Here is a 26,999-nt window from a genome sequence, read left to right on the forward strand (position 1 = left end):
TAACCTGTCCAATCCAGTGGTCACTACAGCACCGGTTTTGGCTCCAAATCTTGAGTGAGTCTTGGGCAGCGAAACAACCCATTTACTAAGTCTAATTTATATCAGTCTTCTGTACTGAGGTACTTTACACAGGGAGCCAAAATAGATAGAGGGCCAGGTATTCCAGATAACTGCTTGAAGTAGGTGCTATTATAAATATCCCCAGTAGGTGGCAGGGAGCCAACAGCGATCTTGGATTGGAAACGGACACATGACAAATGACACTAACAGCAGTGTAACTTATACCAGTAGAGTTTTACCCATTTTTTTCTTGTTGACTAACTCTATATGGGTAGGGACAGAAATTGCACATAAACTGGTATAAGTGATTGGAAACAGGTTCAAATCTGTAACACAACAGAAGTTCAGTGCACATAAACTTCTTTCAAAATGGCCAAAGCCAGTTTAAGATAAACCTGGATAGATGTAGTACCAGGCTAAACTCATTTAGGTTAAATCAGTTTACTGAACTTCTGCCCCACATCCCCTTCAGATTAAAGTTAACTCGCAGTCCCCCTAGCATCCCAGGAAGCTTAGCACCTCCCCTGCAAATCACTCTTTGCACAGTAGGTAGGCTAGGCTTAGCCTAAGCTGTCCACTCCAGCTGAGTAGGGAGGCATGCTCTAGTGCCCCCTGGCTTCTGACCTGAGCCACTGCAGGCATGTGGCTACATTTCTGGAAACAAAAGTGAATGTCTGTTCACTTGCTTATTGGTTCAATATACACAGCTTTGACTAACCTGCGAAGATTGAATTGATTCAGGCTCAGGCTTTTTCAGCATCTATACTTAGCTTACAAGACTCAAATAAGTTACACGAGTTCCGGGATTTACCATATTTAATGAAATATAAGATGACCATGATTATAAGATGACTCCCCCAGTAATTAAATTCTAAATATGAAATGTTTATAAATTTGTCACATTTTCCAGGTATACAATCTAATTCCTGGAGGTTTGTCTTGAATTTGTCCCCCTCCCACTGCTACACCACAGAAAATAAATCCCTGGGGGGGTCAGGTAACCCCTCTGTACCTCCAACTTTTCTCCTTCTCCCTCTTCTTACTGTCATACCAAACTCTCCCCAAGCACATGGAAGTGAGGAAAAAAATTGAAAAAAACTGACCTTGAAATAAATATAGCTATAGTAGTTTGTATATAGCACTCATACACTTAGTTCATTCAGAATTGATGCATTTTACCTTTTTTTGGAAACTGCTGCAATTTTTAGCACAGGTACTCCATAAACACAAATGTAAGCAGCATTTTGGCACCTATTTATGTGTAATACAAACTATGCATGATATTAGTCCAAAGCCAAAAAGCTCAAGATTTACTACACAGTTTAGTGGGCTGGGCCCCCACCAGAGTTAAAAGCATTTCAGGCCATGGATATTCCAGGGCTCATCATTGCTCAATATCCATGTATACTCCTGATACCTACCCCCCTCAAAGGATCCATGTGCTAATTAGCCCCTCACTCATGACTGGAGCTAGGTGTTCTTGTCATGACTCCTGGGATCCTCAAAAAATTATATGCAGATAAAGCATAGGACAACCTGGGCCAGCTTTACCTTTTGGAGAGCAGCATGCTAATCATGTGCAACAGGCTAAGAGATGAAGCTACAGAGGGATTCTGGGTGAACTGTTCGGATGATGTTTGCCAGACATTTAAGGCTAGTGAAGAAACAGGAAAAATTGGAAATGGGAAAGAAAGGCACAGTTCAGCTGTGGGAGTGAGGAGGAAGTAAAAATGTATGCATTTTAGTGGCTCACCATGACTTTAAAAAGAGTTGGTGCTAAGTGGGTACTACCATATATTTTATTCAGATGGGCTTCACTAATCTATCCTTGTGGGGAAATACCATGATCACTAAGGTAGTTTTCTTACTGGCAGGGGAAAACCACTTTTTTGGCAGGGGTAGTACCCTGACTGAGGGAATGCATAGTTAGCCTCCCACTTTCACTTTCAGTGGGAAGATCTTGGTTATACGCTGACTTATGGAAATCAGAGATGTCTTCCTAGCTTGCTTCTGTGGCCATATGGTTGAAGGCAAGCGAAACTCAGGGGCATCTGAACCCCAACCCTCCAGGCTTTGGCCTGCATGTAGGATGCCTGCCAAAGGATTTGGAAGCATCTGAAGCCCCAAGTGGGGATGGAAGATGCTTGCTGGTAGTACGGCCACATACGGTTCTTGAATGACTCATAGATTTGGAATTAATTTGACTGACTTGATGTGGGACATGAAAAATTTGCCTAAAATTAAAAAAAAAAAGTAGGTTCCCATCAGCAAAAAATGGGCCATGTACTTTATTTTCAGTGCTAGCTGCATTTAATTAACTTCATAGTTTGTTTCCATTACTGAGAATATTTTGCTTTTAGCAGAAGTTCAAATATAGACCATGTATTTAATGGGGTTTCCTTGCAAATGTAAGATAAGGGGCTTTTTTTTTTTGCTGATTGAGGGGGGAAAAAACCTCATCTTGTATTTTAGTAAATGTGTATGCCAGCTCTTTATTTACACATGCATAAATGTGTGTTATGTCCAAGTCCTTGGAATTTATATGTACTGTTATACTGGACAGAATCCATTTTGTTCTATAAATGCCATCAAAATATCCTGAGAATTATATATGCAAAACAGAGCCAGTAACAGTAAAACAACAGGCAATCAACATGTGTAATATTTCATATCACAAGACTCAGTTTGATGTGTATTCCTTTTCTATAAGGAAAATAGGAAAACAAGACAGTCATTTACCATTATGTGGTCAGGGTAGAATGGGGAGTAAAGCTCTCACATTGTGCTGTGAGGCTTGCTTGGATTATAATGAGGCACAGGTTGTGGGAGAACAAGATTGACAATGCTATTCCCACTCTGTGTAAATAAGGGGTGCCAAAGATACGACCCATGGGGGAGATCCATCCTACAAAGTCACATTCTCCAGACCCCAGTGCTGGCCCTGCATGGGACGAGTCCAGTGCCCACAGCACCCATTCAAACCAGTCTGGGATGCAATCCACACATGTGCCTGCTCAGGTCAGTCCAGAGTGGGTGCTGTGGGTACTGGATCTGGCACATAGGGGTGGAGGAGAGGGGAAGAAAGGGCAAATGTTAAATACAGAACCAATTATACTTAAATATCCAGCTGGAGGAGGAGGGGCTAAGTTTGTAGAAAAACATAGCTAGAATAGTCCATGTGAATGTTAATTAATAAAAAAAAAAATGATAAGGACATTACATTAAGACTAGTATGGAAACCAACAAGATTGAGATTGAGTTCCAATCTCAGAGAATACCAACTCTCTGTGTAGTTTCAAACAAGTTTTTAACCTGTTTCAGTTGTCTGATACATAAATTATTAAGTAAAATATTAAATTAATTATACAATATGCTATGATTAGGATTTGCATAACATATTGAAGGTGTGAAGAATTGTGTGAGAAGTGTTTATTATTTATACCCCAGATAGGACATGATTTTAGTTATGTATAAACTATCTTGATCCTAATCCTGCATCATATTCTAGACTACTAAAAATCTTTAATTAGTGCACTAAAGTGCTGTTTCAAACCAAAGGATTACCCCTAGCTTGGGACATATTTTAAAATAATCATAAAAAAGACAAAACAAAAAGACTACCTTTTCTTTGAAGCAAGTATAACTTCAATTTTAATCTAAATAGATATACAAGTGATGCAACTGACTAGCCTCAAGGAAACATTCAAAATACAACCTCAGAGCTACTGACAAGATTGCTTATGACCACAAAAAACTAATGAAGAGAATGATGAATGCCTCAAGTTTCTTGGCATCAGCCTGGGAAAATCTTCCAAGCATTAAAAACTTTCTAAGTCAGTAAGTATAAGATACAATATACAATAATGATCATGATAGAGATTTCTGCTTGATGGCTTTCTTCAGGGATACTGACAGAATCTAGATTAATGTCTAGAGCCTTCGAACTACTTAATTACCTAAACTGGTACTTACCTAGAATCTATGGCTTAGACTGCCCATGCCCAATATGAGCAGCTACCTTTAACCCTTACCACATTGGGTCCTTCCCAGTATGGACCATGTCCTGGACATTGCCTCAATGGGCAACCTAGTAGTTTGGATGCACAACCTACAAACTCAGGTAACTGCTCTGCAAGTCATGTCTCCATGTCCTACTGGGGTAGAACTCTGCTTTGCAGGTCCTTCTGACTCCATTGACTTATAAATCAAAAATGCTGCTTCCAGATAAGTTCAGCAGTCAGCAAAGGAAGTTCTGGGATATCATAAACCAGTGGCATCTCTAGTTTATGTTGTGCTCCCAGACTTAATCAATTGATCACAAAGTCAAGTCAGTGATTCCCACTGTTGATCAGAAGTGCTCTTTCCTGCATTTCTTTTCTGAATTTTTGAGGATTTTGATTAAGTTATGGTGGTCTTTTGTGATTAGGGTGACCACACATCTTGGACAAACCAGAACAGCCCAAGTCCCATAGTCCATTCCTGGCCAGTTGAGCAGAAGTCCCAGAGCAGAGTCTGGTGTGGACACAGAGTGGCATGGTGCTCCAGGTGCCACTGCTTCTGTGTGGGAGCAAGGCAGGTGGACTGGAGCAGGTACCACCCCACTTTAGTCCACCCAACTTGCTTCTATGCAGCAGCAGCAGCAGTGCCTGCCCAGCCACCTGTCTAGTGTTTTGCATCCCTGCTGGACTCTGCTTTGGGACTTTTAACCAGCTGGCCAGGACAGCACTATGGAAGCTGGAGCTGTCCCAGTTCACCCAGGATGTATGGTCACCCTATCTATGATCTTCATGAAACATATTCAGCAGAGGTAGTCTTGCAAACTCTTAAACAAGACAAGTGAGAAGAGACTAGCTATGCAGTCAAGTTGGTTGTGGTCATCCAATGGAACATAAAAGAGTAGCTGCACTACAGCCATTAGGGTCTAACTAAGAAATTAAATAATGAGCTTGTGTAAATTGAGTCCCTCAGGTACACATCACAAATACAGCTGCATTTTCCCATTAATATTAGGATTTTTTGTCTATTTGATTAAAAAGGCAGATGCTGCTTCTTCAAAGGGCTTATGGTTGCCCTACTGATCAACCTCATGGGGTAGAGATCCCTTTCAAAGTGCATTTGTAACCTCTCTGTGCCTATGGTGCACAGCCACAGAAAATACCTTCAAGTGAACTAATAAAGTATTTTTCCATCATCCAGCAGGAGCTTCAGTCTTTTTTTGTCCTCATGGATGTATCCTTATACTGTATGTGGACTTTTGCACCAAGTAATATTTACATGTGTACCCAATACCTCTTACTTCTAATGAATGAAGTCTTTAAAACAACTTTGATTGGTCAAATTGTTCACTAAGGTGGACCAGCATGGAAACAAACCAGAAATTCTCTGGCTTAGATCTCAGAAAGACATGAATAGAAAATAGTTATTCAAACCCTGTCTGACCACTAGAAATACCTAGTAATGATCTAGCCATGTTTTGACATTTTGCAGAGTGCAGCCTTGGCTCTGCCCACCTCCCACTGCTAGACTGTGCTCCGTGTGGCTGTGGAGCCCCATGGAGCTCAGTCCGGGGGTGGGAGGTGGAGCGTAGCACTGGCTCTTTTCATCTCTTGCCACTGGGCTGCACTTTGAGCAGCTGCACAGCCCCATAAAGCACAGCCCAGCAGCGGGAGGTGGGCAGAGTCAGGGCTGTGCTCCACCTTCTGCTGCTGGGTGTAGTCAGTGGGGCTGCAGAGCCACTCAGAGCACAGCCCAACAGCAGGAAGCTGGCAGAGCCAGGGCTGCACTCCACCTCCCACCGCTGGGCTGAGCTTCATGAAGCCCAGTGCTGGTCCCAGGTGGCAGCGGCAGCCTCCTGTCATCCAGCACAGATCTGGGGCCCCGCACCCCTGGGAGGAGTCCAGCACAGCCCTGCAGCCCTCCTGGGTGTGCGGGTCCCCGGATCTGCACTGGATGACAGGATGCTGCTGCCAGCAAGTATCAGGAGCTTTGCTTTTTGCAGTTTGAGGTGCAATTTCTGATAAACCTCTGTACCTATGTCCTTGAAACTTAGCAGGCATCATGCCCTCAGAAGTGGCAACTGTCCCTGCAATTTTCATATGAATCAGCCAAGAAATGACAAAGTTTTAGGGCTTTCCATGATTCCCCATTATAGTCTATGAGCAAAATGCTAAAATGCATCGAAACAGTAAACAGTTTCAACGAAATGAAACAGGACAGTGCTTCAAAATTAAATGAAATGATGAAATGAAACACTGTCCATTTGAAATGGTGAAATGGACGCCAAAACGAAACAATGGCGTTTCGTACAGCCCTAATAACCAAGTCCCTTTGAGAATCTATCCATAACATACTTGGCACTTGGCTCAGATGGTTTAGTCAGAAATGTCCCCCTTTAGCAGGGGAATGGACTAGATGATCTTGTGAAGTCCCTTCCAGCCCTACTTTCCTATGTTCCTATGTTACAGAGTTTATATTGTAACCTAGGAAAGCATGCATAGGGTAAAATGGTCCAAAGCGTACATATTGCTCTTCTTACTGAATCAACATACTGATACCCATAGAAGTAACAAATATTACTTACTGTATATAAGTTTGAAAGGAGAATGAAGGTGACATCTTTAAATATGGATGCAAAAAATATAAAAGTGTAATTTACACGGTCTTTAAAAAAATCTTTTGTAAAGGAAGCAGATATATTTTACATTATTTCTATAAAAATCCAAGTCTTTTAGTTTGTTGCTAATAGTAACTCTTCCATTGCTGGAGTATTATAAATGCTATTGAATGTAGAATAATAAAAAGTTGCTGCTGAAGTTCTTGAGGACAGGAGGGAGATTTGTTCAAGACTGTTACACAAATCATACCTGACAGCGTTGACTATCTAGTGGAAGCAGCATCCTGACATTTGGCCTCCTACTAATCTGTTCACTGTATATTCAAGGTGGTCCATTTTCAACCAATCGCACAGCTTTCAGAGAATGAAAGCATTTAGCAAGCAGGAACATTTCAAATAATATCTGTTCCTTGTACAACTAACTCTGAAAGGTATGTCTTGTATTTTGTAAGACTAACTCAGCATGGACTAATTCAAAGCAGCAGACAAACAATAAAGACTCCTTGTCTTGTCCTGTGCTCATTTAAACCCATGGAAATGAGAAGCAATGCCATAATTACAAAGGTGTAAGTGATATAAGAATCAGGCCCTTAAACACAAGTTTGTGTCTTCTGTTTTGTGGCTAACTGAAAATTAATCTTATCTTTGCAAATCGTAGAAAGATCATACTATATCTCAAAGAGAAAATGTCTCATTGAAGGGAATGAAGAATGGGAAAAATGGAGAAATAAAGACATGGGATTTAAAAAGTAAGGAATGAAAAGCAGGAAAACCCCCCACTTCACTACCTCAAGTACTATCCAGATTGCAACAGTTAGTCCAGTAGCTATGCTTTATTAGTTAGTGGAGTAAAACAACTTTTTCGGCCAGCAAAGGTTACAAAACTTGCTCAAGTGAGAATCTTGAGCTCTAGAAGAAAATGCGCAGACTGCAGAGTGTTTACATCTGCTATGGAAGTCAGTAACAGTATCAAATACTACAGCAGTGCAAGTAACTCACAGACATAGACTGCACAAATTTCACTCATGCTGGTAAATTTCAAATAGGATCCCAGTCAGATCCATCATGAACGATTTACTCAAATAACACTTCCCTTTCTGTGACCAACTTGCCAAATCCTTGAGGTCTTGGGAGGACCTTTAGCTTTGAGATCTTGATAAAATATACTATCAGGTTTGTTTGTTTTTTTCTACAAGGTTTTATGATACAGTACTATCAACTATAACCAGAAAGAGAAAATATTATGTCATTTTCATATAGTAGAAGCACTCTTACCTATGTCCCAAGTAAGGGGATTATTCTTTTCCATCTCCCTTTTCCCAATGACGTACCAAAGGCAGGCCATCCAATGAGCAAGCAGAGCAAACATGGACATAAGAAGTGTGAGAACAATTGTGCTGTGCTGGGAATAACGATCCAGTCTCTGAAGGAGACGTAAAAGACGCAGTAACCGGACTGTCTTTAGGAGGTGAACAAGGGAGACCTGGGGGAATAAACACAGCAAGAAGAATTTTCACCAGTTGACATGTAACAGACAGCTATATAGATTAATGAAAGAAAAGAATTCCTCCCTCCTTTCAACTCCTTTGAAATTTCTCCTCTTTTATTTGACTCTCTCATGCACTGAGTTACAATTTAAATTTTAGTGTTCAGACACTGGCTAAGCCACCATATTATTTTTAGCTCAGCGTGCATCTATTAAGTACATCTGACTGAGACCAAATGGACTCCAAAATGCAGGGCTCTAACTGTGTATTTTATGAAGTCGTACTCCTTGGGTTTCACTTTCAGTTCTGTATTTTTCAATTCACTCCTGTCAAATAATTGAAAAAATCCAAACAGACTATTATAACTGCAGCCCCTGGCAGATGTTCAAACAATGGTATGACTAGGATTGTAGGAACTTGCCACATCACAAACACTCAAATACATCTCAAACACTGCACCTTCTGCCATGTTAGATTTGCACTGCAGGAGGTGCAATGGTTGGGATAGGGCATAAAATTCCTCTGATCCAAATAACATCACTGCTGAGCTGCTCCCAGTCTGCTCCTGCAGACTGGGTAGGGACAGCCCTGTTGCAGACCCAGGGCTGCTCCTATCCCTCTGCAGATTCCAGATGGAGGAGTGTTGGGGCCAGGTCCAATGATCAGCTGGTAATCAGGACTGGCCGTGGCAGTCCCAGGTGGGTTCAAGACCATAGGCAGGGAGCAGGGTCTGACAATGACATAATTGTTGGACTTGGCCCTGGGTGGATTCCAGACTTGGGGCTGTTGGGGCAGGTCTGAAAATCATCCCCCCCTGTGGGAGCTGCAGGGCAAGGCAGGAAAGACTTCTGGACACAGGGGTTGCCAGATACCCAGCAGCCTGTGCCCCTCAAATCCCTCTGCCGGAGAACCTTGCAACCCACTCTTCCAACAGCCAAATTTGGCATTAGGACTAGGGTTGCCCTGGTCCTGATGCTGACACTGACAATCAACTGACTGTCAGCATCAACATGGGGATGCTACATGTTCAATTTATGGTGCCATACAAACAAGCCACAAAGATGTTCCATTTTTTTGTGGAATAACTTTATGGCTGGTTTGCCACTTTAGAGTGCCATAAACCAGCTGAATGTGTAACACTGTTACTATTTACAATGTGATTAACACTTGCACTGTAACTGTAATGTGTGCCAGCTGCCTGAGTTTCCCAAACAAAGACACAATGTATATTTAAATAAGACATACCTATTTGTAGTAGGTTTTGATTATGGATGACAAATAGTATGACTAATTAGCAACATGGGATCTAAATCAATGGAGTTACATATGGGATGAAACTGGCTCAGGAATAAAGCCTTGGAGAAAAGAAAGAGTTGCTTCCATAGTGGAAATTAGATTTTTTTTCTTAATGGCAGGTATTTTGCTCATAGGAAGTAGCAACATATTATAGATATTCTGCAGGATATAAGACCAAAGAGATCATTATGGGCTCACTCCTATGCTGAGTGTGGTAAATTACTGCTTCACAACAGTGGAAATCTCAGGACAAAAATAGTGTCTCAGGAAGGAAAAATTCCTCAACGAGCAGAGGGAGCATCCTTCTTGCTGCATCTCTTCATGGAAACAGCCCACCCCACTCAATGCTCTGCATCCTTCATATTCCCATTCAGCAGTAGCTGGAGTACAGGTACTGTCATTATGAGAAGCTCAGGAGTACTCTCCTCTAGGTACTGGCAGAAGAGCTTATGCAATCTGATCCTATATTTGTAAGGGACATGCTCAGTCCATACACTCTTTTTATAGCTACTTCAGAGTTATCAAATAACACTTAGGCAGCATTTCCAAATCCCTGCCACACAATTTTATTTTTTCCTGGTTGCATGAAGCTTCATTCCCACTGGCTCATTCTGCACCAGCTAGCAAAGGGTCCTTGTAAGAAAAGCAAAAACAAATACATAGCTCCCTCCAGAGCACCTAACCACTTAGCAATAGGTATTATAAAAAACACCAGATGGACATCTGGATCAAAATCTTTTCACTTTATAGCCATTATTTATCTAGGCTAATTCAGTATAAACTGGAGTAGTTTGGATTCCATTCCTCAAAGTTATATTCTAAAAGGCTAAACAACTAGCATGGATTTATGAAAACCTAAGCCTGCAGTGGCTAATATACTTTGCAACCTGTGCCAGTTTAAAATTACTAATGAAATTACAAACTAGCTATTGGTTCTCTTGGGCTCCCAGTCATACCTATCTAAAACCATGGAGATTACTGAAACTGCTCCAAATTCACACCGGCATTACTGAGTCCACTAAATGCTTTTTACTATAGCAGAGTCATTTCACTGTTACTGTGTCCTCTTGCCCTGCTTCATGTGTTGTTTTGTTCATCTCTTATCCTGTACGCAGGTGTCAATGAGATTAGGTATATTTGAAAAGTTAAGCATGCATGACTGCAGGACTCGGGCCTGAGACTATAACACATCTCAGGCAGGACCTGCCTTTATCATATTGATATAATTATAATTATATATATTAATGCGTATCATTCATATTAATTAACTGACTCCCATACCATCAATCCCCAACACCTCCAATGTCCATACACCCAATTCTGATGTGACTTGCTTCACAAACCCTTTCCTGTTCCTGCCTCAACTTCTTCCTCTGCACAGGATCTTACCAATTTTTATTTAAAGAGAAAACTGACAATGTATGTTGCATAATTTCATAGTCGGTAGGGTTGGAAGGGACATAAGTAGATCATCAAGTCCAACCCCCTGCCATGGGCAGGAAAGAATGCTGGAGTCAAATGACCCCGGCTAGGTGATTATTCAGCCTCCTTTTGAAGACCCCCAGGGTAGAAGCGAGCCCACTTCTCTTGGAAGTTGGTTCCAGATCCTAGCCACCTTGACTGTGAAGTAGTGCCTCCTGATATCTAGCCTGAATCTACTCTCAGTCAACTTATGGCCGTTGTTCCTTGTTACTCTTGGTAGTGCTCGAGGGAACAGGAACTCTCCCATAGCCTGCTGGTCCCCCTTGGCCAGTTTGTAGATGGCCACCAGATCACCCCTCAGCCTTCTCTTGTGGAGGCTGAAAAGGTTCAGGTCCCGTAGCCTCTGCTCATAGGGTCTGCCTTGCTGCCCCCTGATCATGCGAGTGGCCCTCCTCTGGACCCTCTCGATGCTGGCCACATCCCTTCTGAAGTGCGGTGCTCAGAACTGGATGCAGTACTCCAAATGCAGCCTGACCAGTGTCACAGAGTGGAAGGATCACCTCTTTGGACCTGCTCGTGATGCATCTGTGGGTGCATGACAAGGTGTGGTTAGCCTTCCTGACCACATCCCCACATTGGCGGCCCATGTTCATTTTGAAATCAATAGTGACTCCAAGATCCTTTTCTGCCTCTGTGCTGAAGAGAAGGGAGTTCCCCAGCCTGCAGGTATGCTGCTGGTTCTTCCTCCCCAGGTGCAATACCTTGCACTTGTCCATATTGAAACCCATCCTGTTCTCATCCACCCACCCCTGTAACCTGTCCAGATCTAGTTGTAGCCTGTCTCTTTCCTCCAGCGTGCCACTTCTCCCCACATCTTAGTGTCATCCGTGAACTTGAACAAGGTGCTTTTCACCCCTTTGTCCAAGTCGTTGATGAAAATGTTGAACAGTGCGGGCCCGAGGATCGAGCCCTGGGGGACCTCACCATCCCTCCAGGATGAAAAAGACCCATCCACCACCACTCTCTGGGTGTGGTCCTCCAGCCAATTTGTGACCCATCTGACTATGTAGGCATCGACGCCACAGTCGCCTAATTTCTTAATAAGAACGGGGTGAAACAGTGTTGAAGGCCTTCCTAAAGTCCAGAAAGACTACGTCCACCGCGACACCTGCATCCAAGGATTTTGTGATCTGGTCGTACAAGGCCACCAGGCTGGTCTGACAGGACTTGCCTTGAATGAACTCACGTTGCCCCTAAGCATGATCCCCCCTGCTGGTCCCTCGCAGATGTGCGCCTGGATAATTTTCTCAAAGAGCTTACCCAGGACCAAGGTAAGACTAATGGGCCTATAGTTTCCTGGGTCCTCCTTCCTCCCTTTTTTGAAAATGGGGCCCACATTGGCCCTTTTCCAGTCCTCTGGCACCTCACCAGAGCACCATGAATGCTCATAAAGCTGTGCCAGGGGTCCCGCAATGACCTCTCCTAATTCCCTCAGCACTCTGGGGTGGAGATCATCAGGACCTGCTGATCTGAACATGTCTGGTCCCACCAGAAGTTCCCTGACTAGGTCATCACTGACTCTGGGCCTGGCAGTGCCTCCCCTGGGTCCGTCGGGGAACCCAGGGTGGGGGATGCCCCAGTCCCTGCTCAAAAAAATGGAGGCAAAGAAATTGTCAGGACCTTCCCTTCTTACCTTGTCCTTGATTTCCCCTTTAACTCTCTTCTCCTCTCCTGAATGGAAAAGTTCCTACCTACTCATCTCTTATGCCTCCATTTGCCCCATAGTTTCATCGCATTCATGGTCTCCCTTCCTACTTTCCCCTTTACCTCTCACTATTTTCTGTCTTTCCATTCAGAATGCAAACATCTTTCAGCCTCTTTTGTCTTAAAAAGCACTTGACCCCACTTGCTTCTTCAACTATGTATAAATTCAATGAATTTGCTATCCATTCCTTTACCATTCTGTTAGGCGTGTCTCACCTGGCTTCTACCATTTGTACTCCATTTAAATTTCTCTTGCCAAAATCTTAAAAAACCTCCTCTTACCCAAATCACAGAAGCATCCTCCTTCATCTTTCAGAGGCCTTCAACACAGCTGACTATGCCCTTTCTTATCTTCTGTAACTCCACCATCTTATGGGTTTCCTCATACATCTTTTATCATTCATCCAGTCTGTCCTTCAAGACAAATTTCTCATTTCCTCTCTGTTTTCTTAGAGTCCAACAAACTCTATCTTTGGCCCTGTTTACTTCTCTCTATGTACCACATTTATTCAAATACAAGACAACCCTAAATATAAAATGAGCCCCCAGTAATTAGACTCTATATATGAAAAAATTATAAATTTGTTATACTTGTCCAGGTATAGAATCTAATTATTGGAAGTTTGCCTTAAATTTTCCCCTCCCAGTGCTACAGCAGGGAAAATAAATCTGGGGGAGAGGGAGCAATCCGGTTTGCCTCCCAACCTTTCCCCTTCTGCAGCCCCCACCCTTTACTGTCTGTCCCTGCTTTCCCTGAGCACATGGAAGCAAGGAGCAAACCCTGAGTGCACCTACACAAGATGTTTACTGCACAGTAGACTTATTAACTGTGCAGTAAATGTCTCAATGTCTACATGTGTGCCCCTATTAAGTCTCACAAAACTAATAAACTGCACAGCAGGGTTGTACTTGTAAAATACAAGTATAACCCTGCTGTAGAGTATTTTTATGTGCAGTAGCACACATGTAGATGATATCCCAGCTGGCTGGGACACAGGGTGCTTCAGTGTGGGGTTAGCTGGCAGGCAGCCCCCATGCTGAAGTGCCTCCATGTCTCAGTCAGCCACTCTGTAGCACGTGGACCTGGTCAGAGCAGCCTGAGCTGAGAGGGGATCTGGGGGGCCAGTATGCCAGCCCAGGGCTGCCCCAACCAGGCTCCATGTGCTATGGGCTGGCTGAGGCACAAAGGTGCTAGAGTCTGGGGCTAGCCAGCAGGCAGCCCCCACACTGAAGCACCCTCATGCCCTAAGGAGCCACTGCACATGGAGCCTAGGTGGAGCATCCTATGCAGGGGCTGGAATCCAGCTGGCTGCTGAGTCAGTGGGAAGTGGGGGCGGCCTGTTGGCTAGCCCCATGTGAAACAACCTCGTGCCTTAACTAGTCCCTCCGCAATACATGAAGCCCAGTTAGAGCAGCCCTGGACTGGCAGGCTTCCCCTCCTCTCTGCCCCCTGGGTCCCGTGCCAGCCTGGCTGCTCCAGTCAGGCTCCATATGTTGTGCACAAATAAACTCTGGAGCAATACTCTCTGGAGTTTTTTGCTGGACAAGGACAAACATGAATTTACCTCACTCTGGACCAATAAGTTCCAGAGTTTATTCATGTGCAGTAAATTGCACATGTCAATGTACCCCCTGACCTTGAAATAAACATGCCTATAGTAATCTGCATATAGACAAATGACTATGGATACCCATAGACTTACTTCATCCAGAATTGATGCATTTAATCTTTTCTGACACTGCTGCAGTTTTTAGCATGGGTACACCATAAACACATATTTAACTAGCACTTTTGTATCTACTTATATATGGTAGAAACTATGCATGATATTAGTCCAAAGCCAAGAGGCTCAGGATTTACCATATAGTTCACTAGGCTGAACCCCAGCAGAGTCAACAGTGTTTTAATCTATAGTTTCCCCATAGCTCAGCATGGATCAATACGTGTGTAGTCCAAATACCTCCCCCCCTTCCAAATGGTTCAATGTGCCAATTAGCCCCCCACTCATGACTGAAACCAGGTGTTCTTGTCACAGCTCCTGGGATCCTCCAAAAATGTTTAGGCAGATGAGGTGCAGGGCAACCTGACCTAGCTCCATCTCATGCAGGGCAGGGCCACACTAATTGCTTGCCACAGGCTATTAGGTGGGGCAACAGAGGGATTCTGGGTGAACTGATTGGGGCCCTGATTGGTGATGTTTGCTAGACATTTAAGGTTGATGAAGAAATAGAAATCACTGGAAATGGGAAAGAAAGGCACAGCTCAGCTGTGAGAGTGAGGAGAATGTCAAAATGTATTCAGTATAGTGGCTCACCATGACTTAAAAAAGAGTCAGTAATGATGGGAATTGAGCACAATGGCCATGACCATATATTGTATTCAGATGGGCTGCACTAATTTATCCTTGTGGTAGGTGCCCATCAGCATATTACTTCTCAGCCCCTTGTGGGCTAGATGAAGGGCAGCAACCAGGTGGAAGCCTGCAGTGTTGGTTGACGGCCTGAGAAGCAGGAGCAGTGAGATGGCAGTGGCCATGAATGCTGGTGAACTGAGAGTAGAGAAGCAGAGATTGGAGGAGGGAAGAGACCAGTGGGAGTGGAGTTGCAAATATGGAGATTTGGACTGAGAGCTGGAATCTGATTGGCAGCTGGTGCAGCAAAGCATGAAAATGAAGGCGAAAGTGAAAGCAGCTGAAACTGTGCAGGGAAGAGCAAACCAGAAGAAGAACAATGGAAAGAAGATAGAGAGCAGCCAGACCAGGGAACTCTCCCTCTCTAGAGTGACATGGATGAGGAAGGTGGGAGGGACAGAGTCACTAATCGTCAGCAGTGATGTGGGAAGTTTATTGGCAAGAAAGAGGTGGGACCAAATGGCAGCAACTTTAAGGTCTATCAATGTAGACATGATATGTCTTCAAGAGTGTGGAATACCACAGGGAGATGCATATATATATATCTGGAGAAGAGATGGGGTTAGGGGCAGTCATGGTGGGCAGGGACAAATTGGAACAAGGCAGCAGAGATGACAGTGTTATTTAAAAACTAAAGGGTTAAAGTCAAGCAAGTGCAAGTGTTAGTAGAAGGAAGAAAACAGAGGGTGTTGTTGGAGACAAAAGGGATGGAGGTAGAGTTGTTTAATGTATACACATACACACAGAAAAGAAGGGGAAGGTGACTTTATTTCAGAAGTTGGAATTGTTTGGGGTGGGGGGAGAAAGACAGTCATAGCTAGGAACTTCAACTGCATAACTGAGAAAGGAGAAGGGGGAGGGGGTAAGGAGGGAGGAATTAGACAGGTCCTCAAAGATGTTAAAGACAATTATCAAGGAGAAAGGTTTCAAGGATGTGTGAGTGGGAGAGAAAGTACATACAAGAGTGGAACCAGGAGGAAGGAAAACTTTGAGGATCAATTTTGTTTTAGTCTCAGAAGGAGTGGTGGTGCACAAGGAAGAGTACAAGATGTGGGTTTTAGTGACCATTGAGTGCTAGGGGTGGAGATGGGAACATGGGGATGGAATAGGAAAGGAAACGGCCTCTGGAAACTAAACATTAGGCTGCTTTATGACAAAAGTGTGTAAGGAGTTTACAGTAGAGTACGAGGAATGGAGAACCTTAAATAATTGTTATAAAAGCAGGTGGGAATGGTGGTGTATGATTAAGAGAAGAACAGGAACATTTTTCATGAATGTTGGGAAGAGAAGGGCAAGGGACAAGATGAGGGAGCTGAAAAGAAGGCAGGAGAGGGTACAGAGCTTGATTGTGGAAGCAGGAAGGGGGAGAGAGGTGGAAGATAAACTGAAAGAGGCAAAGAGGAAAGATAAACTGAAAGAGGTAGAGGAATGGTTTAAAGACAGAGATGCTGAAAATATATTCCTAGTGAAAGTGCCTTGGGTGGCAGAATGGGAAGAATGGAACTCATACGTTACTGCAAGAGTCAGGAAAGCAAAGGGAGAAGTGGAAAGAGTGAAAAAGAAGAATGAAGACTGTGTAGAAGACCAGGAGGAGGTACTGAACACTGTGGCAGACTTCTATGAGGATTTGTACAGAAAGCAGAAAATTGATACAGAGCAGAAGAGGAGGGGTTTAGTGGACATCAAGGAGAAGGTGGAGGATGAAAGGAAGGATGAGTTAGAGGGGAACTAAGGATAAGAGGTAGAAAAATGTTAGAGAACTTCTAAAGGAAACAAGTCATCAGGAAAGGATGGACTCTCAGACAAATTTTACATGAAATTCTGGCCATGGGTGGGATAGGATTTGTTGGAAGTCTTCAGAGAGATAATGGAAGAAAGATAGATTGGGGATGGTTTTGCAGACAGAGCAGTGGTGCTACTGTATAAGAAGGGAGATCGAGAATGCCTCAAGAACTGGAGGCTGATCACATTATTGAATACAGGTGATAACATCCTGGCAAAAGTCATAGCTGTATGAATGAAAAGTGTTCTGGATCAGGTAATACAAGAGGACCAAACATGCAGTGGAAGGGAAAAGAATCGCACAAACATGCTGTGTGTTGAGAGATGCACTGGCATACATAAAAGATAGAAAATGGAATACAGTGCTAGCAAATTTCTATCTTGGGAAGGCTTATGACAGGGTAATGCACGAGTTTTTGTTTGAGGTGCTGCTAAAAATGGGATTCCCAGAAAGCTGTTAAGCTGGGTAGAATTGTTGTATGGCACAGCACAGAGTCAGGTCATGGTCATGGGAAATGTGAGTGGAGCCTTTTAGATATAAACAGGGGTGAGGCAAAGGTGCCCCTTGTCACCTGGGATCTTTATATATGGAACCTCTGGTACAGACGATAAGAGGGACAAAATAAATCGGTAGAGTTAATATTCCGGGGGGGAGGGGAGTGAAATGCTCTCTGTATATGGATGATATGGACATCCATTCACAGTGCCACTGCAAAAATTTTTCTATCCTGCCATGCTGCCTATACCACCTGTCTATATGCATCCTGAAGCTGGTTCCCCTTCTATATCATATAAAACAAAAGCCGATTGTCTTCATTCTCATAGACTTTCACAGCCTGTGCCTACTCTAATTGCCCCTTCTTTCATATTAACAGGTTGTCCTTTCTCTGATCATCCAACAGTTAAGGCCTCCATTACCCACTTGTTAGATTTTCAAATGAACACAGTCATTCTCATATACTGCCCACATGCAAAACTCTTTCCATCCTCTTTCGCATCTCTCATTAAAACTCACCTTTGCCATGATACCTACAAAAGCTTAACAATGGTTAGGCTGCTTTTGCTTTGGAACTACAAGCTGTAATGCAAACCAATATGATTTCAGTGTTACCTTTTGCTTCCCTACATGCCTCTAACCATGTATGATCTCTTGTTTTATACTTAAATTGTAAACTTTCTGGAATTCTTCAGTTCTGTTTCTAAAACACCCTGCAGAAAATGGCTCTGGTCCATGCCAAAGGTTCTGAGTCAATACATAGATTAATTAGAAAGATTAACAATAATTACATGTGTGCCTCCAACTGGGTCTCCATGCACTACTGTAATACAAATAAAAGTAATTCAACTGAGCTACAAGCACTTAAATTGAGGTGTAAACATACTATGGTATGGCAAAAGCAATATTATGATTAGAAAAAATCTCTGGGCATGGTATACTTGTATAAAATGTACTAATTTCCAGATTTCTGTAGGTCACTTATGTTAAAACTCCAAACTTTGATCCTTTTTTCTTTATAAAGGATAGTGCTACTTGATATTAATAGCAAGTTAAACATTAATACATTCCTTTTTAATAGGAATAATGGCTATTAGAATGGCTGGAAAAACATTTCATTTTTATTAGGACTAAAAATAACCCATATTTTGAAACCATGCCATCATAATTTGAACATGAGCATAATACATCATGTTTAATTACACTGAATTTTCTCATTAGCCAGTCCAAATGTTTTTCTTCTATTGTGTTCAATCTGTCATTGGAAAACCTCAGATGCAAGCAGGCAGCTTTATTTCCTCTATCATAAATTTAGAAAGACAAAATGAAGAATCAGCACTCAGACTTGTGCCTGGGTAAATTTGCTTTGCCCATAAATACAGGACTAGCTAAATTTCTCCATTTGGGTAATTGATTTATACTAGCAGGATTAACCTTTTCTTTTGAAATGACAAAGACACAAACCCATGCAATCTGAAATCACAGTAGACTACTGAAGGGAGATAAGGGATCCAATATGAAGTAGCTAAATTTGATATACATTATTGAAGTCTTCGCTTGCAGTGAAAGCAGAAGGAAATAACAGGGAATCATACTAGTTATTTTTTTTAATTAAAAGATTATCTATAGGGATCTTTATTTGCCTATTCATTATAAAATGACTTTTTGGGTTTACTTCTCCACTGTTTTGTACTATATGTAGTCATTCATATTAATGGAAATGGAGTACAAATTGTTGTAGTACCTTAGTATTGATATAATATTCAAATTTCTAATTTGGCAACATTTTACACCAGTTTTTCACAGATGTAAACAGCTGTACAGGTGAAAAGCACTGTGGATGTAAAGATGTAACTACAGTTTGTTAAAAGGCACGGCAAGGAAGGCAGATGTGTAGTAATCATATTATAGAATCATAGAGAAGTAGGGCTGGAAGGGACCCCAGGAAGTCATGTCATCCAGTCCCCTGCTTAAGGCAGGAGCATGTCTATTTAAATGACCCCAGACAAGCATCTGTCTAACCTGCTTAGATTAATAATTTTCAAGGGTGGAGATTTCACAAGCTGTCTGGGTAGTCTGTCCTAATGGTTAAACACCCTTATAATGAGACAGTTCTTCCTAATATCCAATGTAAATTTACCCTACTACAGTTTGAGACTAGTGCTCCTTGTCCTGTCCCCTGCAGTGACAGAGAATAGTTTATCTCCATCTTCTTTATAACCATCTTTCAGGTATTGGAAGATTATCAATGCCCTTCTCTTCTCCCCAACAAGTCTTCTCTTGTCCACACTAAATAATCCTAGTTCTTGCAGTTTTTCCTCATAAGGCACATTCCCAAGCCACTAATTGTTTGTCACTCTTTACTGGACTCTTTTTAATTTGTACACCTTCTATAGGGCATAAATGAACCTTCACTTGGAGTGGTTTCAAAGGCGGGGAGGGGGGGCAGGGGAAGAAGGGAGAGCTACTAAGCAATATGCAGCAGTTGTTATTCTCCAAGAGCTAGGTGCTCATGAATCTGCAGCTATTCAAGCGAGCTGTATTTCCCCAGCTTTGACCCAGCTTCATCCAGGTTTAAAGTTGGAGTGTTTTTTGTACATTTCTATGGCAACAGGTTAGTACACACTTAGCACTAGAGGGTAACAAGTGATATTTCGGCTGGGGCAGCAGCACCCTTCCCCTTTAGAAACAGAGCCAACTAAATTCTTTGTCCACAGCCATGTTTTTATTTCTGTGACAATGGGAAAATTTATTCTTGGATAATAGTTTTCTCTTTCAGAATCCATGATAAACATTCCCTGCTTCTCAATGCCATCAGTATTGGTTTGGAAGGAAATAATTTATTCTAGCCATTGTAAGGACAATGTTTCTTTTTCTTAAAATCTTTGAAGAAAAGGATCTGACATATTTTATTCAAAAGAAGTTGCAAGGTAGATTTATTACTGTAAATTGAATGCTTTGCCATTTATGTTGGTTAATGCAGTTATAATGTTGAGGCTGGAGACACTAGTATTCCTATAATTGCAAGAGTGTGATGTGAGAACCTGTAAATTATTGACTAACTGGAATTAACGGTTAAAACTTGAGACTTGAATAGTCAGTTTTCAAATGTGCTAGACAAATGATGTCAGAGAGGTTTTCTAAAAACATAATAATAAAATAAAATGGTACCTTAAGGTGTGTTAATTTTGCTCTCTAAATGAGTGGGGTTTTTTGGGGTTTTTTTTAGCATTCATGTGAGTAACTTTCATTAATGGTAACAACAGATATGTTTGTCCATTCTGGAAAGTACAGAATCCCATGAACTGGGAAATGCACAAAATCAAGTCCTCCATTCTAGTTCTCCTCCTACCTGGAAAACTCATAGTAACGAAAAAAAATCTCTTTTAAAATTGTTCCCAAGTTAGGCTTCCAAGTAGAAGGCAAGGAGTGTATGAGCAGGAAGAAATGAAAGCAAATTCTATGGAAGCTGCACCCTCTGCTGAGGAAGTGGCTGCATTCATTCAACTTTACCCCTTTCTTACAGACCTCTCCATCTGCGCAGAGCACTCCTCTCAAAGAAATGGGAGATGGATACTGAACAGAGAGATTGATGCTCTGAAGAGCATTAAAAAGCCTGTGGACTCCTGAGTCAATGGAAAATACAGGTTGCCGTTGGCTATACATACATTTAAGACATTTTCAGCATGAGTACAGATTCATCCACTGCTGACAATGCTTGCCTGCAATGGATAATTCTGCCAGTGCAGATAACACTACAGAGGCTTTCTGCCAGGCAAGAGCTGAATTTCTAAATTTTAAAATATACAGGAAGTAAAATTTTGCAAGGGGGAAGGGGCAATATATTTTCCTTTACAGATTATGAAGACAAGGGCGGGGGGGGGGGGGGGTCAGAGGGGAATAAGCAGAAAGCACATCCCTCATTTAACTTCACCTAACACCTTTAATAATGCTTTTCAAATTCTTCTTTGACTTCCTAACATTTATTCACTCAGGAAACAATCCAGTGCACACTTATGTTGCCAGAAGACTCTCTGGTTTTGCTTAATAGTTCTCTGTCTGGTCTTAACCCCCACACACTGAATTATCAGCATCTAATCCCACTACAGCCCTACTTAAGTCAGTAGGACTAGTGGTGAAGTAAGCTGATTCTCAGCATGATGAAAACTAATAATTTTTTGAACCAACATGATGGTGGCATTCACTGTGAACTTCTTATGCATTTTTCAAGGTGGTTTATACATTTTAGGCACCTCAGTCATTGGTAGCTGTTTTTCAGAGGTTTCAAGTAACTACAACTCAAGTCAATGATAATTTTGAGCAATCAGCAGCTCTGAATTTCACCCCAATGCTCTCTCGAGCTGATTGCCAAAGATGAAACATCCCAAAATTAGAGGCTATTTTTGAAAATGTGTGCCAGGATGCCCACTACATCTTCTGTAATCGTGAGAAAGGGGATAATTCTTCCTTCAAATTGAGAATAGCTTCCACTGCCCCAACAGACCTGTTTGGCTGGGTTTTGTAGCAACAATCCTTAAAATCTTATAATGCTGAATTAAAGCTTTAACTTCTTAAAACTTTAGCTTTGTTAACTAAAAAAATACTTATTAACTTATCAAGAGTCCAACATAACAGGTAGAAAAGGAGAGCCAGATTTTGTGCTCACTTATACTGATGTTCTTCAGGTCAAAGGAAACACTCTAAATACACCTGTGAAACTGGGAGATGAATTTTGCATGGACTGTGGATTCCATGTCAGTGAAAGATGTTATGAGGCTGCAGGAGTTCATTAATTTCAACAAATGCAGTTCATATCAGCAGTGTAGGGATGTGGCCCAGTGCCCACAGCAAAGTAAAAGTGGCAACTTCTGGTTGCGACTGCAATTGCAAACTCCTCCCTTCAACCAAGTTGACACCTGAAGCACTTGCCCCTATCACAACCTCTAGCTATGCCACTAATCTGTATTTCACCCTTTAGCCTCTCAGATCAAAACATTTCACACTGTTGAAAAAAGAACAGAATGCTAACTACAACTGTAACAGAAAATAAATCCTTGTCAATAGAAAACAAACACATATAAGTTTTTTGGTTTTTTTAATAGAAAAAAAAGTTCATTCACAAAAGTAACCAACTTGAGATAAGTAATGTTAAAAATAAAGAAATGTAGTACTCACCACTGAGACATTAAACGCATAAAGGAGATCAAAAGGAAGTGCAGCTATTAAATCAATGATGAACCAGGTAGTTACATAGTGGATACAAATAGATCTTGCTTCGAATATAACTTGGCCAGATTTGCTGACATACGATGTTCGGAAATTTAAAATAATATCTGCTTGACAAAGAGAAGAAACAGAATTACATACAGCAGTTCCTCTGACAATGGAACTGTAATGGCAATCACAGCAACAAGTATATTTTCTTTATTCCCTGACTGGACACAGAATGAAAATGAAACAAACCAAAAAGCTACATTGCAGAGGCCCACTCTGCACGTTACCTGTGCCATGCAAGTGCCAGATTAATTATGCAACTGGTTTAGAGTGGCTAGATCTGCAAATTAACAATCACACCATAAAAAGGTTCAACTAACTATAATGTTATTACTTGAAAATATGTAATAACTTTATAGCTGGTTGCTATTTAGCTTTAATTTATACATATAGCAAGGTCTGCCCCTGCAGCTGGGAGCCCCATCAGCTGACCAGGTTCCCGGGGGCACCATGTGTAGCTAGGGCTGGAAGCCCTGCAGCTGAGGGAACTATCAACCCCAACACTGCTAGGAAGCTGTGCCAGGGCTGCGGGTACAGCTATGATCTTCCAGCGCGGGGATGTGCGAAGCTTTCTCATGCCTGGGAGATAGCAACTGCTGCAGTCTTCCAGCTGTGGTTATGTATGGAACACCCAGTGGCTTGGAGCCCCATCAGCTGAGTGGGTTCCCAACAGTGGCTCCCAATGCACTGGTAATAAGGTACCACAGGATCGAATGTGCAATCCTACAATCACTCCTTCTGCCATACACATGTGGCATGACAGGAGGCACAACTGTGTGGATTGCACATTATGCCTTTACCTGCATGTGTTGTGGTGCCCTCAGTGTCCATATTTTAAAAAATCTTTACTAAGGTCCTGATCCTGCAAACACTTTACCTACCTGCTTACTCTCACTGAAGCAGTTACATATGTAATGTTACTCTTACATGTAAGTCTTTAAAGGGAACCTAAAGAATTATTTGCATTGATTATAAACGGAGTTTTGCATGAATAAAATTTAAGAAAATCTGCATGGTCTGAACTTCACATTTGACAGGGGAGCCTCAATGCTTCTCATGTCCCACAAAATGAGGACAATATCTTGCTCTTGAGCTATGCACACAGCTCCTATTGATGTAAGTGCGAACTGCTGCTCCAACCTCTACTGATGTCAAAGGAGCATGGCCATGGATCAAGGGTATTATTTTTAAACCACCAGGAAAGGGTGCAAAAGGGCAATAAAGTTGGATTTACTTCTGTTCATGAAAGCAAAGGGATGCAGGATGATGGACACAATAGAGTGCATAACCTGGCACCATGGAGTTCTGTGAGCTTTTAGAGATCTGAGGGTGAGGGGTTATGAGGTTACAAACTAGAAGAGCAAGGATTTACTGTCTCCAAATAGTAAGAAATTCATATCAGAAGCTAGGTTAAGCCTGCATTTTAATGAGATAAGGAGAGCTGATCATGTTCTTTTTGAACACTTAAGAAAGAACTAAGAGCTTTCTTCAACCAGCAGAATTGGTTTTGCCTTTGAACTTTATAGTCTGGATGTATCAGAAAACTTCCTCAAACAAACCCAAGGAATCTAAAGATTGGGCCTGGAACCAACAAAAAATCTGACCCTACCTCCAGGATTCACTATAAGCTAACATTTAGGATATAAAGTTTGAAGTTTCTACCACATTCTTTCACTGAGACTATCTGTTACTTCAGCCCATCCCATGTCCTCTGTCATTTACCTAGTTTGTGTCTACATACATTAGTCAGCTTTGGAAGAAACTTCATATCGCTCTATTGTTCTATTGTTCTCATAAGAATAAGCAAAGCAAGCAACCCAGCTTTGGTGTAAAGGAAAATAAGGCCAGGCTGCCACATGGACCCCTGATGTTTTATTTAGGGCATGATTAACTGGTTAATGTCACGTCTTAAATAGTAACCTGGCTACACATTGAAGTCAATTTAAGATGCGATAATGCAGGAAATGAGCCACAAAACTATTCCATATATATTCCACAAATAACAACCTTTGTGGCTCATTTGTATCACACCTTAAATTGTACATACCAACTTTGACTGAGTGTCAGAATCCAGCAGGGGGCAGACCCAGGATCCAGCTGTCCTGGCAGCCCAATCCTAGGGTGCCTGGGTGCTGGGACCTTTAAAAACCTGAGCTAGGGTTTTGACAATCAGCTGACTGTTGTCTGGGGCCAGGGACCTGACTGGGTCCAGTATCAGAACCTGGTTAGCTCCTCAGTCCCAACTGGCAATCAGCTGGTTGTCTGTACTTGGGTTTCAACCTGCAGGTACAGAGGGAGCCCAGCACCATGATCCCAGATTCCACCTGCACTGGCAAAATAAGGCATGATAGGGATCAAATCCCCATTGCCAACATTGTGTGGCACAGCAGGAGGCACCATTGTTGGTACTATGGCTTAGATTCCACTGCACCTTGAACTAAAGGCATCTCAGAGGCCATGGATCGATAGCCACAATGTTGTCATCCCAAACCAGTGGAAAGAAGTAGTAAATACCATAATTCTTCTACACTATAAAATTAATCCACCTTTATCTGTTCTTTCTCCCACTTACTTGTATATGCTGTGTTTTTCTATTAATGTTTTTTATCAATTTCAAATGTTGACAGCTGATGAATTCTCATTTATTTCCCCACAAGAAGATAGTTAATGCCCGTAAGATACTAATAATATATTTTTCCTGAGAGTTTAAAATATTAACTAACAAAAACCAGTAAACCATCACACTGTAAAAGTACTTAGACTTTTGAATGTCAAGATTTATGGTGTGGCTTTTATAATTAAGTTAGGCCAGTGCCCCTTTACACAAAAACCAAAAACTCCTAAGCCAAAATAATTATTTTTACAGGTGCAAGGAGGATACTAGAAACCCTGAGAATCCAGTACCACCACATACATACACTGATTACTATCATTATACCATAACCTTTTCTCTTGGGAGCGTGGGTGGCGGGGGAGGTTATCTGGATGATGGGGAAAAAAGGAAGTAATTCCTTTAAGGATGCTCCCCACTAAAGTGCCAAGAATTGGCATGGGGAATGGGGGCAGGGGACAGAAGAGTCATTTCCTAACCCAATTAACTGGTTATTGGAGGTTCAGGGGAACCATTTTCCCTTGTGCACCTGTGGGAGGGTCCATAAATCCTGTTCCTTCAACTAGGGCACTCTCTTGTATCCAAATTAGCAGCTCTGATCCTGACGCATATGATCAGGATTTGGGTCCACTGTGAGCATTATACTAATCAATTTATAGATTGGGAAGGAATGTTCCCACAGCTCAGGGCATGCCAACAAATTGTGCCCCAGGCACCAGAGAGCCAGGCAGGCTCCACCAGAAAAAGAAAAGGGGGCCCCTTGCCACTGTTTCTGCCCCCCTCCCCTTGGTAGAGCCTGCCTGAACAGCCCCTGAGCTGCAGGGGTGGGGCAGGGGGCAGTGCTTCCCTCTGTGGTGGTAGCACCCCTGGGGCTGCCCAGGCAGGGTGCTAGCTGGGCAGGTGCTGCCTCAGCTCATAGGCAGGCAGAACTCAGCCCCATATAACAGTGCATGGGGTGCTGGAAGTCAGGGCATGCTTGGGAAGCTCATCCTTAGTGGGCTTCCAGTGCCCTGTGCGCTGTCCCTGCCACCTTCTCTGACCACCCAGGAATAGGCTGGCTTGCCCCCAGGGTAGTGTGGGAAGGTGGCAGGAGGGTGGCTGGGTATGCTGGCAGCCAGAGAAGGGGGCTGGTGCACAGGGTGCTGGAAGGTCAGACATGTTGTATGCCAGACATGATGTATGTGTGCAGTTTTTTTTTTTATCCAGAAAAGTACAATTTGTTCTGATCAAACCAAAATACATTGGAGGTGGTCTAAGTTGCCATGCTCAAATACATTTTTACATGAAAAAAATCGTGTGTGTGTATATAGTCATGCCATTACACGAGACAAATGATGATTTCTTGTCACTTTCTCACATGTACATGGCTCCACCATCATGTGTACATGCACCCATATTCTCCATAAAACATGTCTTAAGTAAATGCCAGTAGTTTCTTTTCTCAGCCCTTCCTTTGTTTTGTTTGTATATTTGTTAGTTTGAAGTTTAGCATGGGAAAGTTGCTAATCTCAACATATTACTTAACTCTCCTTTTTAAAGCGCCTTATATCAGCTTTCAATCCGACCTCATATGGTGTCAATGGTGTTTTGTTTGACAATGAAATGCAGGCACAAGAAAGTCAGCGTAATTATAATTTGGGGAAGGAAGAATAATTCTGGGAAAAGAGAAGCAGTTATTGAAAATAGAAAGAAAAACTGTGCAGAAAGAAAAAATGTAATCATGTTAATGTGGGTGCTTCCTTCAGCCTGAGGTACACTTAATGTATTTTATGCAGCTAGTAAC

The 26,999-nt window shown here is 42.2% G+C and overlaps 1 protein-coding gene across 1 annotated transcript in view; it reads right to left on the reverse strand.

The window, feature by feature from the left end:
* The window catches only part of KCNH8 (potassium voltage-gated channel subfamily H member 8), a 251,936-nt gene that overhangs the window by 105,310 nt on the left and 119,627 nt on the right, over nucleotides 1-26,999 (reverse strand). The window contains exons 6-7 of the mRNA XM_059729358.1: nucleotides 22,507-22,664; nucleotides 7,949-8,156 (exon numbers count right to left, since the gene is read on the reverse strand). Of these exons, the coding sequence (XP_059585341.1) occupies nucleotides 7,949-8,156; nucleotides 22,507-22,664 (366 nt within the window). The remainder of the gene's footprint in view (nucleotides 1-7,948; nucleotides 8,157-22,506; nucleotides 22,665-26,999) is intronic.

This window comes from Alligator mississippiensis, chromosome 5 (assembly GCF_030867095.1).
Source record: "Alligator mississippiensis isolate rAllMis1 chromosome 5, rAllMis1, whole genome shotgun sequence".
NCBI lineage: Eukaryota > Metazoa > Chordata > Crocodylia > Alligatoridae > Alligator > Alligator mississippiensis.